Source organism: Fistularia commersonii, chromosome 31 (assembly GCF_037954325.1).
Source record: "Fistularia commersonii isolate RoL2024-O1a breed Wild chromosome 31, RoL_Fcom_v1.0, whole genome shotgun sequence".
Classification (NCBI taxonomy): domain Eukaryota; kingdom Metazoa; phylum Chordata; class Actinopteri; order Syngnathiformes; family Fistulariidae; genus Fistularia; species Fistularia commersonii.
The window spans coordinates 5311823-5325332 of NC_141314.1; the positions used below are offsets into that span (position 1 = coordinate 5311823).

Genomic DNA, 13510 nt, shown 5'->3' on the forward strand with positions numbered 1-13510 from the left:
CCTGATGATATACCTGTGGAGGTGTGGAAGCGTCTAGGAGAGACAGCGGTAGATTTTCTCGCTAGATTATTCAACAGGATCTTAGAGAGTGAGAAGATGCCTGAAGAATGGAGACAAACTGTGATGGTGCCTATTTTTAAGAATAAAGGGGATGTGCAGAATTGCGGCAACTATAAAGGGATAAAGTTGATGAGCCATACAATGAAGTTATGGGAAAGAGTAGTGGAAACTAGACTGAGAGCAGAAGTCTGCATTTGTGAACAGCAGTATAGCTTCATGCCTGGGAAGAGTACTACAGATGCAGTATTTGCGTAGAGAATGCTAATAGAAAGCCAGTGGGAGTTGCATTGTGTTTTTGTAGACCTAGAAAAAGCATATGACAGGATGCCAAGAGAGGAGCTCTGGTATTGTATGAGGAAGTCTGGAGTGGCAGAGAAGTATTTTAGACTGGTGCAGGACATGTATACTAGCTGTGAGACACTGGTACGGTGTGCTGTAGGGGTAACAGAGAAGTTCAAGGTGGAGGTGGGACTCCATCAGGGATCAGCTCTGAGCCCCTTCTTGTTCGCAATGGTGATGGATAGGCTGACAGATGATGTTAGACAGGAATCCCCATGGACCATGATGTTTGCGGATGACATTGTGATCTGTAGTGAGAGCAGACAACAGCTAGAGGAAAATCTAGAGAGGTGGAGGTATGCTCTGGAAAGGAGAGGAATGAAAGTTAGTCACAGCAAGACAGAATATATGTGTGTGAACGAGAGGAACTCGGGTGGAACGGTGAGGCTACAGGGAGTGGAGATCAAGAAGTTGGAGGATTTCAGGTACTTAGGGTCAACAGTCCAGAGCAACGGAGAGTGTGGAAAAGAGGTGAAGAGACGGGTCCAAGCAGGTTGGAATGGGTGGAGAAAAGTTTCAGGAGTACTATGTGATAGAAGACTATCAGCCAGAATAAAAGGAAAGGTGGTAAGAGACAGTGGTGAGACCAGCGATGCTGTATGGACTAGAAACTGTTACAATGACCAAAAAACAGCAGCCAGAACTACAGGTTGCAGAGATGAAGATGTTGAGGTTCTCTTTGGGAGTGACCAGGATGGATAGGATCAGGAAGGAGTCAGGAACAGCACATGTTAGATGTTTTGGAGAGAAGGTCAGAGAAGCCAGACTGAGATGGTTCGGCCATGTACAGAGGAGGGATAGTGAATATATTGGTAGACGGATGCTGGAATTGGAGCTGCCAGGCAAGAGGTCTCGAGGAAGACCAAAGAGAAGATTTATGGATGTAGTGAGAGAGGATATGAAGGTAGTTGGTGTGAGAGAGGAGGATGCGGAGAAAAGGGTTAGATGAAGAAAGTTGACTCGCTGTGGCGACTCCTGACGGGAAAAGTCGAAAGAAGAAGATAAATTGGAATGTAGAATCCTTCAACAGTAAAGCTTCAGGGCAAACTCCTCCCTTCTGCGGAAGCCACGTCATACACTTAAGCGTGAAAGTGAAAGTATTTTAGGCAGAGAGAGTTGCTGCAGCAGGAGGATTCTCTGACGAAAACCCAACCATCCAGTTCTCATCTGCGAGTCAAACTCAAGTAAGACCACCTTCTAAGACTTTATTTTACTCGATTGTTTCAAAAGACAAGATTTATGTGTTTAATTTAAGTTTTAAACTCAATGTTCTCACTTCAGGCCTCTTTGATAACCCACCTTTCTGCTGTTACTGTCAACAACGTTCTCGTCAATGTTTTTTTTTAGCCCAGAGACAAGGAAGTATTCCATACCAATCTGGTGGTTCTCAGTCATTCAGGTCATTGTGAATTCTTGTCGAAATCTTCTTGCTGACGACAAGAAGATTTCGACAAGAATATATCATACCAGATTGACACACGGCTGTAGGATTGAATTGGACACAGAGTCAGGAAATCATGTTGCAATAAAAAAAAAACTGCCGCAGTTTCACTTTCAGTCTTCCAGGAAGTGGGTCTGAAGAGTGAGATCCGCAGAGTTCAGCTACTAACGTCATGTTTAGCACCTCAGCCACTCCAAAGAAAACAAGACATTTTCATGGTGTTACGTTGGAAAAGTTGTCAGACCAAATGGATCAAACCGGGAGGGCTAAAGGATCATTTCATGGGTTGTGAGTCTCAGGAAGCATTTTCCTGTGTTTAGCAGCTGCTTCTCTCCCCGTTTTTATCTGGGGCTCAAATTTTTTAGGACCTAGATCATGTGACCAACCGCCAACTTACCATTCCTTTGTTTGGCCATAGATCAGTTAGCATTAAGCTTCACCAATCTCTCCTAGACTTCATTGTTGACTTTTTTATCCTCAGGGTCGGGATATGTCTGCAACCAGTGTCCTGATGCATGAAGATCAGTATATGTGCCCTATCTGTTTGGACGTCTTCACTGATCCAGTCACCACACCATGTGGACACAACTTCTGCAGAACATGCATCAATCAACTCTGGGATGGAAACAGCCCTCATCGCTGTCCTTTGTGCAACAAGCATTTCTTTATAAAACCTGAGTTGCATGTCAACACTCTGATCCGTGAGATGGTCGCTGAGTTCAAACTGCAGAAAGCCAGCAGCAGCAGCAGCTCAGAGAAACCAGTTGCCAAAGCAGGAGAAGTTTCTTGTGACGTCTGTTCTGGAACCAAACTGAAGGCCCTGAGGTCCTGCCTGGTGTGTCTGGCGTCTTACTGTGAGACTCACCTGGAGCCTCATATGACAGTTCCAGCCCTGAGAAGACACCAGCTGATCCACCCTGTGGAGAACCTGGAAGGCAGGATGTGTGAGAAGCACCAAAAACCTCTAGAGGTGTTCTGCAAGACTGACCAGACGTGTATCTGCATCCACTGCACCTGCTCAGACCACCGGGCTCACCATGTTGTTCCTCTGAATGAAGAAAGTGAAGCAAAGAAAGCTGAGCTGGTGAAGACCAATGAAGACATCCAGCTGATGATCCAGGAGAGACAACAGAAGGTTCTACAGATGGAACAAACAATCAGCCTCAGTGAGGAAGACGCTGCCAGAAAGAAAGAAGAAGGGATTCAGGTCTTCACTGCTCTGAAAGAGTCTGTTGAGAGGAGTCTGAAGGAGTTCCTCCAGACCATTGAAGAAGACCTGAGAAGGAAGAGGAGACAGAAACAGGACTTGATCCACCAGCTGGAAGATGAAATCTCTCAGCTGATGGACAGAAGCACTGAGGTGAAGCAGCTTTCATGCTCTGAAGACCACCTGCACCTCCTGCAGAGCTTCCTGGAGCTGAAAGAGGCTCCACACACCAGAGACTGGACAGAGGTCAGTGTTCATCCAGCATCTTTTGAGGGGTCTGTGGGGAGAGCAGTGTCTCAGCTGGAGAAGACACTCGGAGAAGACATGAGGAAGGTGATTGATGCTGAGATGAAGCGTCTTCAGCAGTTTGTGGTGGATGTGACTCTGGATCCTGATACAGCTCATCCTCAACTCCTCCTGTCTGAAGATGGGAAACAAGTCCAATATACTGCTGTGAAGAGGAATCTTCCTGATAACCCAGAGAGGTTTTCCAGAAACGGTTGTGTCTTGGGAAAGCAGAGTTTCTCCTCAGGTAGATTTTACTTCAAGGTTGATGTTGGAACAACACCTGAATGGATTATCGGAGTTGCTGGAGATTCCATCAAGAGGAAGGAGGTGCTCAAACTCAGACCTCGGGACAGGTCATGGACTTTACGTTTCCATGTTAAAAATTATTATTACGCTTGTGCTTGTCCACCAGTCCTTTTCTCCCTCAGGTCTCGCCCTCAGAAAGTGGGGGTGTTTGTGGATCACGACCAGGGTTTGGTCTCCTTCTATGACGTTAATAATGCAGTTCTCATCTACACCTTCACTGGATGCAACTTCACTGACAAACTCAAACCCTTCTTCTGTCCTGGGTATTGTGGTGGAAGTGGTAACTCCACCCCTCTGATCATCTGTCCTGTCAATCAAACTTCTTCATCCTGAATGATCACAAGCTAATGATCAATAGCTCACAGTACAACTGGGAAAATCAACTATTTCTCAGACTGGACAGAGGTCAGTGTTTTCCAGCATCTTTTGAGGAGTCTGAGGGGAGACCAGACACTCAGAGAAGACATCTCTGACATCTGAAAAATCACAGAATGACTGCCGGAGCTTAAATAGCTAAAAAAAATTAGCTTGTGAATACATTCAAATAAAAGAAAATACAAATGAGGTAACAACCAGTGAGTGCAGTTGATCTATTTTTGGTGATGTGTAAATGTCTATGTGTGCGTGTGTGTTTGTGACGTTGTTGCTTAGTCCACCAATGCAAGGTTGGCATACCTTATCAAACTCAGTTTCTCATGCGGAAGGGATTGAGGCCGCCTTCCAGCACAAGAAGACCAAATTTGCCAAGTTGGCTGCCAAGTGTCGGGGAGTGGCTGGAAGACCAACATCTACCCTGTTGAGGTGGGATGCAGGTCCTTTGTGGGGCTCTAAACCATGTGCCTTTTGAGGGACCTAGAAGTGACTGGGGGAAGCTGAAAAAACGCAATTCAAGAGGTGGCAGAGGAGGTAGAGAAAGGCACCGTTTGGCTCTGGCTCAGGAGGAAAGACGGATGCTGGGGAAAGAGGAACTAACCCCAACAACAGTGGGTAACGCCTGTCAGCTGCAAGGAGTGACAAGGAGACGTCCCTTTCACTGCCCCATCACAAGTAGATATCCAGGATTAAAGGGGCGAAACGTTGATGAACGGTGGCACCTGGCTGATAACCCTGCAGCTGTTGACCCTGCAGCTCACCAATGGCCACTGGAGGAGATGCAACAGGCAAAGATGCCCGGCACAAAGTTTCATCTACCTATACATTTACTGAAGTTCTGGTTTTACTGGACTACTGTGTACAGAGCAGTTGGCAACCAGGGAAGACTGGAGTTCAGCCAGGAAAGACTGGATGGCAGCAGGGAGTGGAGGGGTAGTTAACCAAACCACTTGACCCACTAACAACTGATACCCGAAATTATTATAAAGAGCAAAAAGAGAAAAAAAACCCGCAGGCCATCCAAGAGGTGAGATGAAGATGGACCTAATATAGGACAAACACCGCAGTAAGCACAGCAACAAAAATGGACAATGAGATCACCAAATCTCCCAAAAGAACGAGGAAAAGATCCTCCAAAAGTGTGCTTGTGGATGGGAAAAAGGGAGCACATTAATGAGGTCGTGAAGACAACAGGGGAAATCAAGGTGCGGTCAGAAAGGCCACCAGCAAACTTCCACAGCTCCAATGGGTATGACACGAGGAACCAAAAGCCTGATCGTAAACCACATCGCTGATGGACTCAATGTTGCCGAAGGTTTGAAGGGCACAGAAGAAGGAAGCCCCCGGGCGGAGGGTGTGATCAACAAAACCAAGTCCCCACCACCGCACACAGAGGAGAGCCATGTGCAGAGACCAAGAGGCCAATGAGAAAAAGGACCACTGGCCAAAATCAAACATTGCAGAGGCAAGGCATACGTTTGATTCACACCTTACAAAGACACTGGAGGAAGCGTTGCCTGGAGGCGATGAAGCCCAGCTTAACCTTTTGGGTACATAATATACCGGACCTGTAAGGACAGGTTCGGTGAACATATCCTCAAACGGAGAACTCCCGCAATCAAAGAAGGAAGGAGGGAAAAGGACATCACCCAGCTTGTGCAAAGGCACCAACAGCAAAGACTAGCCAGGCTTCGCAGAGTTGAAAGAAGTAAAAAGAGCAAACCAGCTTCTACAAAGACCGTTTTATGCATTTCAGACAGCTGCTGGAGGAGAAGAGTGGGAAGCTTGAAACAAGAAGGGAGTAGATGGAACAGCATACCAGAAGGCAATACAGTGACCCATTAAGAAACATCCCCTTAGCAACACAAGGGTATGTGCCTTGGCCCTTTTCACTAACAGCTGAATTCAACACCGTTCCTCCCAAGGTCAGTGATTTAAACCAGTCATTAAGAAAGCAAGCTCCCCTTCCACCCCTGGCCCCTAAAACTCTACAAGAACTGCCCCAAAGTGCTAGAGCTGTTGTGGCACCTAAAGAGAACTACCTGGAAGAAATTGCTTATTCCATCAGAATAGCAAAGGGGGGTAAGGGTCCCTTGCATAAAGAACCTGATTACGTCCACTTTTAACAACCCACAGATGTGCTTTGCCCTCCAAGACTTAACACCAGGGTGGTAGCTGCTACACGTGGGGATTGCAATGGGATGTGCCATTTTTCCAGTCTTGTTCATGGTAGCATTTGAGGCCATCCCCATTGAGCAAGACAAATGGTTGAGGGGATCCAACTACCACCTGATCGGAGGCTATCCTCATTGAGGAGTGCCATGGACGACATCACTAGCTTCCTCCGGACAACACCATGTACAACCCCATTGCTGAAAAGGAAGAATGAGTTGATGGCTTGGGCAAGAATGAAGATCAAACTCGCCAAGTCATGTAGCCTGTCACTCAGAAGGAGCATCAGAAACAACTCCACCACCTATGTCGTTGGGGAAGAGAAAACCCCCCTTCAGTCGGAACAACCCATCAAATTACCTCCCATTTGTGTGTGTGTGTGTGTGTGTGTGTGTGTGTGTGAGTGAGAGAGAGAGAGAGAAACCCCTGAGAGAATGAATTGCTATGTATTTTTATTTTGGAGGTAACCTCAAAGATGGTCTTGGTCGTTGCATCCTTGGATGGTTGAAGCTTGGTTGAAAAGCTTTACTGCTCTTGCAGCCAAACAAGCAAAGCTTCTGATCTCACTGACCAGTCAACATCACAAAGGTTTTTGTTTTCCTCTCTATGTTTCATCTGGTAATGAAAATTTAACTTGCGTTCCCTGCATCTGCTGTCAAAAGGCTACCGGTATCTGCATATGAAGACACATATTGGAATGGAGATTACTTCAACAGAAATACTTCAGGGCATTTCCTCCCATCTGCAGGAGCCATGTCATATACTTGAAGTGAAAGTGAACGTTTTTCTGGTAGAAGGAGTGGCTGAAAAAATGGATGTCTGGATGTCACTGCTCTGCTCCCCATCTCTCAGGATAAGCCACACCCCCTCCACAAATCAGGTTAGATATCCAGTGCGTTGTTTGGAGAGTCCTGACTGTTTCAAGCTGGTACATCTCCATCACTAGCTCCCTCCCCAACAGAGAGGTGACATTCAATCTACATAAAGTCTTTTCACAATGCTGAGGGCAAGTAGTCTCCACCTTTGTCTGCTGTCTGAAATATATTGCACCCAAGCCTGATGTCTAATGTCTATCCCTACCCATGTTGAACCTTCACACTGTGAGCTCCACAGTGTCTTCTAGGGCTGTGCCCACCCAAGCACCATAGGCCAAGGCCTGGCAAACAGGAATTTCCCATCAATCACCATCTGCTGGATGGGAACAAGTCTCTATCATCCAGACAAGGGTTCCTTTTTGCCTACTGTCATCATCCATCATCAGGCTTCTACAAATTATTCTCATTTTGGACCTTCACCTATAACCACTTTTACATGAGAAACCCTACAAGAGGTTGATCCTCCTGACAATGTAGATCTGTATATCATGCGGACAATGGGGTCAATGATCTGATGCTAAAAAATCCAAGTGATAAACAGATGACTTCTTTTGTATCAGTGTACTTACAGAAACATTGGACTGCAGAATTCTTCAACGGTCAACCTTCAGTGCAAACTCCTCCCTTCTGCAGGAGTCAAGTAAAAGCCCAAAAGTGAAAGGAAGACTGCCAGACAGAAAAAGTGGCTGCAGCAGGACGGTTCTCTCCATCTCAGGCTGAACAACAAAGAGCTAAAACCAGGTGAGTCCAACCGCAAAGACTTTCTCCGTCTCTACATGAGCAAGAATACAAATGATGCCATAGGAATTTCCCGTCCTTCCGTCTTGGTTTTGATCCACAGCATAGGAACTGAGGTAAACTCCGGTCAAATTAAATTATTAGGATTTGCTCAAAGTTTACAAAAGCTAAGATGTAATGAGTAACAATGTAGTTACAGTACATTCTTTTATAATTTTGAGTGGCTCTCACTTCAAGTGTAAGGGTTGAAGTTCTGTTCTAAACTGTATCTTTTACATCAGGCTTGTTGGACAACCAGTTTTCCTGCTGTTGCCATAAACAACATTCCTGAAAGAGCTGGCACCTTTTTTTTTAGCCCAGAGACAAGGAAGTACTTTATACCGGTTTACACTCAGATGTAGAATACAACTGGACACAGAGTAGGGGAAATGTCATACAATTTAAACGGCTGAATTTTACATTTTTAGTTTTCTAGACAGTGGATCCACACAGTGATATCGAGTTCAGCTGCTAAAAAAATAAAAGAATGATTAGCACCTCAGCCACTCCAAAGGTGAGATGGTGTTTGCATGGTGAAACTCTTGAATAGTTACTGGGAAGGCTATGAGAAGTTCTGTTCTAAACTGTAGCTTTTACATCAGGCTTGTTGGACAACCCGTTTTCCTGCTGTTACCATAAACAACATTCCTGTCACCTTTGTTTGGCCCGGAGACAAGGAAGTACCTTATACCGGTTTTACACTCAGATGTAGAATACAACTGGACACAGAGAAGGGGAAATGTCATGCACTTAAAATGGCTGCAATTTGACTTTCAGTTTTCTAGACAGTGGATCTACAGTGTGATATCGACAGAGTTCAGCTGCTAAAAAAATGAAATAATGATTAGCACCTCAGCTACTCCAAAGGTGAGAAGGTGTTTGCATGGTATAACTGTTGAATTGTTATTAGACCAAATTGATCAAACCGGGAAGGCTATGAGGATCATTTCATGGGTTGAGATTCTCAGAGAGTATATCCACTGTTAATAGATGCTCCTTTCTCAGTTTAGTTCTGAGGGTCAAAGCCTTTTAGGACCTCTCTACAGTCTACGTGACCAATGGACAACTTGCCGTTCCTCCTTTAGTCATCGAACAATTAGCATTAAGCTTCACCAATCCCACCTAAGATTCATCTTTGACATTCTTATCCTCAGGGTCGGAATATGTCTACATCCAGGGTGCTGACGCATGAAGATCAGTATATGTGCCCAATCTGTCTGGACGTCTTCACTGATCCAGTCAGCACACCATGTGGACACAACTTCTGCAGAACATGCATTGATCAACAATGGGATGGAAACAGCCCTGAACACTGTCCTTCGTGCAACAAGTATTTCCTTATAAAACCTGAGTTGCAGGTCAACACTCTGATCCGTAAGATGGTCGCTGAGTTCAAACTACAGAAAGCCAGCAGCAGCTCAGAGAAAAGAGTTGCCAAAACAGGAGAAATTTCTTGTGACATCTGTTCTGGAACCAAACTGAAGGCCCTGAAGTCCTGCCTGGTGTGTCTGGTTTCTTACTGTGAGACTCACCTGGAGCCTCATATGACAGTTCCAGCCCTGAGAAGACACCAGCTGGTCCACTCTGTGGAGAACCTAGAAGGCAGGATGTGTGAGAAGCACCAAAAACCTCTAGAGCTCTTCTGCCAGTCTGATCAGACTTGTATCTGCGTCCACTGCACCTACTCAGACCACCGGGCTCATCTTGTTGTTCCTCTGAATGAAGAAGGTCAAGCAAAGAAAGCTGAGCTGGTGAAGACCAATGCACGGATCCAGCTGATGATCCAGGAGAGACAACAGAAGGTTCTACAGATGGAACAAACAATCAGCCTCAGTGAGATCGATGCTGCCAGAAAGAAAGAAGAAGGGATTCAGGTCTTCACTGCTCTGAAAGAGTCCGTTGAGAGGAGTCTGAAGGAGTTCCTCCAGACCACTGAAGAAGACCTGAGAAGGAAGAGGAGACAGACAGATGACTTGATCCACCAGCTGGAAGATGAAATCTCTCAGCTGATGGACAGAAGCACTGAGGTGAAGCAGCTTTCATGCTCTGAAGACCACCTGCACCTCCTGCAGAGCTTCTTGGAGCTGAAAGAGGCTCCACACACCAGAGACTGGACAGAGGTCAGTGTTCATCCAGCATCTTTTGAGGGGTCTTTGGGGAGAGCAGTGTCTCAGCTGGAGGAAACACTCAGAGAAGACATGAGGAAGGTGATTGATGCTGAGATGAAGAGTCTTCAGCAGTTTGAGGTGGATGTGACTCTGGATCCTGATACAGCTCATCCTCAACTCCTCCTGTCTGAAGATGGGAAACAAGTCCAATATAGTGATGTGAGGAGGGATATTCCTGATAAACCAGAGAGGTTTACAATAAAAGGTTGTGTCTTAGGAAAGCAGAGTTTCTCCTCAGGTAGATTTTACTTCAAGGTTGATGTTGGAACAAAACCTGAATGGATTATAGGAGTTGCTGAAGATTCCATCAAGAGGAAGGAGGCGCTCAATCTCAGACCTCAGGAGGGTTTCTGGACTTTAAGTTTGATAAATGAATATCATTATTTTGCTTATGATGATCCACCAGTTCTTCTCTCTCTCAGGTCTCACCCTCAGAAAGTGGGGGTGTTTGTGGATCTCAAAAAGGCTCTGGTCTCCTTCTATGACCTAGATAACGCAATTCTCATCTACACCTTCACCAGATGCAACTTCACTGACAAACTCAAACCCTTCTTCTATCCTGGATCTTGTGCTGGAGGTTGTAACGCCACCCCTTTGATCATCTGTCCTCTCAATCCAACTGCTTCATCCTGAATGATCACAAACTAATGATCAATAGGTCACAGTACACCTGGGAAAATCATCCATTTCAAAAATCACTGAAGGGATATCCTATCATTGATTGCATAGTAGGAAATGTTGATACCTTTACCATCAACATCCATAAATCGTTGACTACTGACTACTACAACCTACTCCTTGCCGGTACCCCAGCGGTGACCATCAGTCCTCTGGAGCTTCTTCAGAAAGCGGTAGCCCGCCTGGTGTTCAACCGTCCCAAATTCTCCCACACAACTCCCCTTCTTATGTCCCTACACCGGCTCCCGGTAGCCACCTGCATCAAGTTCAAGTCCCTGTTGCTCGCCTACCGGGCGGTGAATGGGACAGCCCCGTTTTATCCCCAGGTTATAGTCAAGGCACAAATCCCTACCCGTCCCCTTCGATCCGCCACCTCCGGGCGACCGTCCACCCCATCGCTCAGAGCCCCCGGCTGCCGATCGAACCGGTCTCGGCTCTTCTCGGTCTTGGCTCCTCAAAGGTCAGAACAGCGGGGTCACTGCCCATCTTCCGCCGTGAGCTGAAAACATACCTCTTCACAATGCACTACTCCACTAATTGCACTTCGCGCCACCCCCCCCCACCCCCCCAAAAAAAAAAAAACGAAGAAATGAATGTATGTATGTATATGGTTTTGAGATGCTATTTGGTAGTCTGGTGCCTTCTGAATACCGACCACTGGTATTTGGATCTTCGGTGGCTGAATTGCACTTTTTGTAAGTTGCTCTGGATAAAAGCGTCTGCTAAATGACTGTAATGTTACATAATGTAACAGCAAAGTAGAAAATCATCAGAGGTCACCGCAGAAAGACAGGAACCTCAGCAGGACTGTTGGAGCTAAAATATTCGGATAATCGGGGTCATCTTGAAAGAGGAGGTTGTTAGGAATGTTCTGGAGGTGAAAACAGTGTCAGAAAGACGAAGGAGTCTGATGATGGGGTTTGAAGGTGTGATACTTCAATGGCAAAAGAGACGATGGGCAGCTTTGGATTCCAGGATAGCAACACAGAGGGACAGATGGTGGTAGACGTTGCAATGGCTGTCGTGAACTCAAATTTTTCAAGAAGGGTAACTTATGAAACCGGCAATCAGAGCATACAAGTACAGGTAGACTAGATGTTGTATAGAAGATGTAATCTGAAGATCAGTGACTGCAAAGTCAGTGAGAGTGTAGCCGCAAAACACAGAAGGGCAGTTTGTGGAATGAACCTGTTGAAAAGGAAGATGAAGAGGACGAAGGCACGGCAGAGGACGAAGTGGTGGAAGCTGAAAAGGGAGGATGGTGTTGTCTGTAAGGAATGGAGATAGTAAAGATGGAGGAAGGTGATTGATGTTGAGATGAAGCATCTGCAGCAGTTTGAGGTGGATGTGACTCTGGATCCTGATACAGCTCACCCTGAACTCCTCCTTTCTGAAGATGGGAAACAAGTCAATCATAGGGATGTGAAGAGGAATCTTCCAGAAAACCCACAGAGATTTTCCAAATGTTTTTGTGTCTTCAGAAAGCAGAGTTTCCCCTCAGACACATTTTACTTCCTGGTTCATGTTGGAAAAAACCTAAATGGGGTTGTGAGAGAGTCCTTCAACAGGAAAGGGGGGCTCGACTTCAGACAACAGAAGGGTTTCTGGACTTTACACTTGATCAATGAAGATCATTATTGCGCTTATGAGTATCTTCCAGTCCGTGTCTCCCTCAGGTCTGGCCCTCAGATTGTGGGGGTTTGTGGATCATGACCAGGGATCATGACCAACATCCATATATGGATCTTCACTTGTATATATTTTTTTTTCCTCTAATATTTTTTATCATTGATCTGTGGGGCAAAGAAGAAAATTAGAAAAAATTATCCAAGGTCACCGCAGAAATACAGGAACCTCAGTGGGATATCAGCCAAATATCAGAAACATGATAGAAATCACTGGCGGAACTGAAATATTAGCTCAGGAATACATTATAATAAAAAATATTCAAGAAACAGCCCGTGCTTGTGGTCTATTATTGGTGCTCACATGTGTGTTTGTGTTGAAAAGTCTGCAGAGTCCTTATGAGCAGCCAAGGAATCCAGCTTGTTCACCCTGTCATGTGGACGAGGAAGTGAATGGCTGAATTTCTCTACATAATGTGTCATGAGAGAGTGAATGGTTGTTTGTCTGAATGATGTATTGACAACAGTGAATCACTCTGTCATTCAGTGACAGCCCCCCGCCTCCGAATCAGGATCCAACCAGAGAAGGTCTGGCTTTGAGAGTGAAGCACTAACCACTACAGGAGATGAGGCGCAAGGTGAAGGCAGATGTGACAAAATCCAAACAAAGTCCATATGATGACTTGTGTGCTCAGTTGGACCTTAAAGAAGCTTGACAAAAAAGCCTTGTTGCTATTTCAGCTCAGCTAGCAAAATTATAATGTCTTTGTCCAGCCAGCATCACTAAGATTTTGTATTTCTCTGCATGTTTAATCTGGTAATGACATTTTAAGTTGTACTCCTTCAACACTGCAATCTGCTTCCCAAACACTAAACTCAAGGCTTTACATCTGTCCATTATAGTGATGTGAGGAGGAATCTTCCAGAAAACCAACGAGAGTTTTCTCATATTAATGTGTCTTGGGAAAGCAGAGTTTCTCCTCAGGCAGATTTTACTTCCAGGTTCATGTTGGAAGAAATCCTAAATGGATTATAGGAGTTGCTAAAGAGTCCATGAAGAGGAAAGGGGTGCTCAAATTCAGAGCTCAGGAGTGTTTCTGGACTTTACACTTGATCAATGAAGATCATAATTTTGCAGTGCTGCTCCTCCATTTCTTCTTTCCCTCACGTCTCACCCTCAGATTGTGGGGGTATTTTTTGCG

The 13510-nt window shown here is 45.5% G+C and overlaps 2 protein-coding genes across 2 annotated transcripts; both read left to right on the forward strand.

The window, feature by feature from the left end:
* Positions 1-2322: 2322 nt before the first annotated feature.
* On the forward strand, positions 2323-4140 carry LOC147215661 (E3 ubiquitin-protein ligase TRIM11-like). Its single transcript, XM_086178920.1, has one exon. It carries the CDS (start codon positions 2331-2333, stop codon positions 3972-3974), a length of 1644 nt encoding a protein of 547 aa, XP_086035046.1. The 5' UTR covers positions 2323-2330; the 3' UTR covers positions 3975-4140.
* Positions 4141-7739: 3599 nt separating this feature from the next.
* LOC147215662 (E3 ubiquitin-protein ligase TRIM21-like) lies at positions 7740-12633 on the forward strand. Its single transcript, XM_086178743.1, has 2 exons — positions 7740-7801; positions 8992-12633. The coding sequence occupies exon 2, from the start codon at positions 9001-9003 to the stop codon at positions 10636-10638; it is 1638 nt and encodes a 545-aa protein (XP_086034869.1). The 5' UTR covers positions 7740-7801; positions 8992-9000; the 3' UTR covers positions 10639-12633.
* The last annotated feature ends 877 nt before the right edge of the window (positions 12634-13510 follow it).

Excerpts from the sequence above, each read along its gene's own strand:
- LOC147215661 (XM_086178920.1), top strand. The coding sequence starts at position 2,331 with ATGTCTGCAACCAGTGTCCTGATGCATGAAGATCAGTATATGTGCCCT.
- LOC147215662 (XM_086178743.1), top strand. The coding sequence starts at position 9,001 with ATGTCTACATCCAGGGTGCTGACGCATGAAGATCAGTATATGTGCCCA.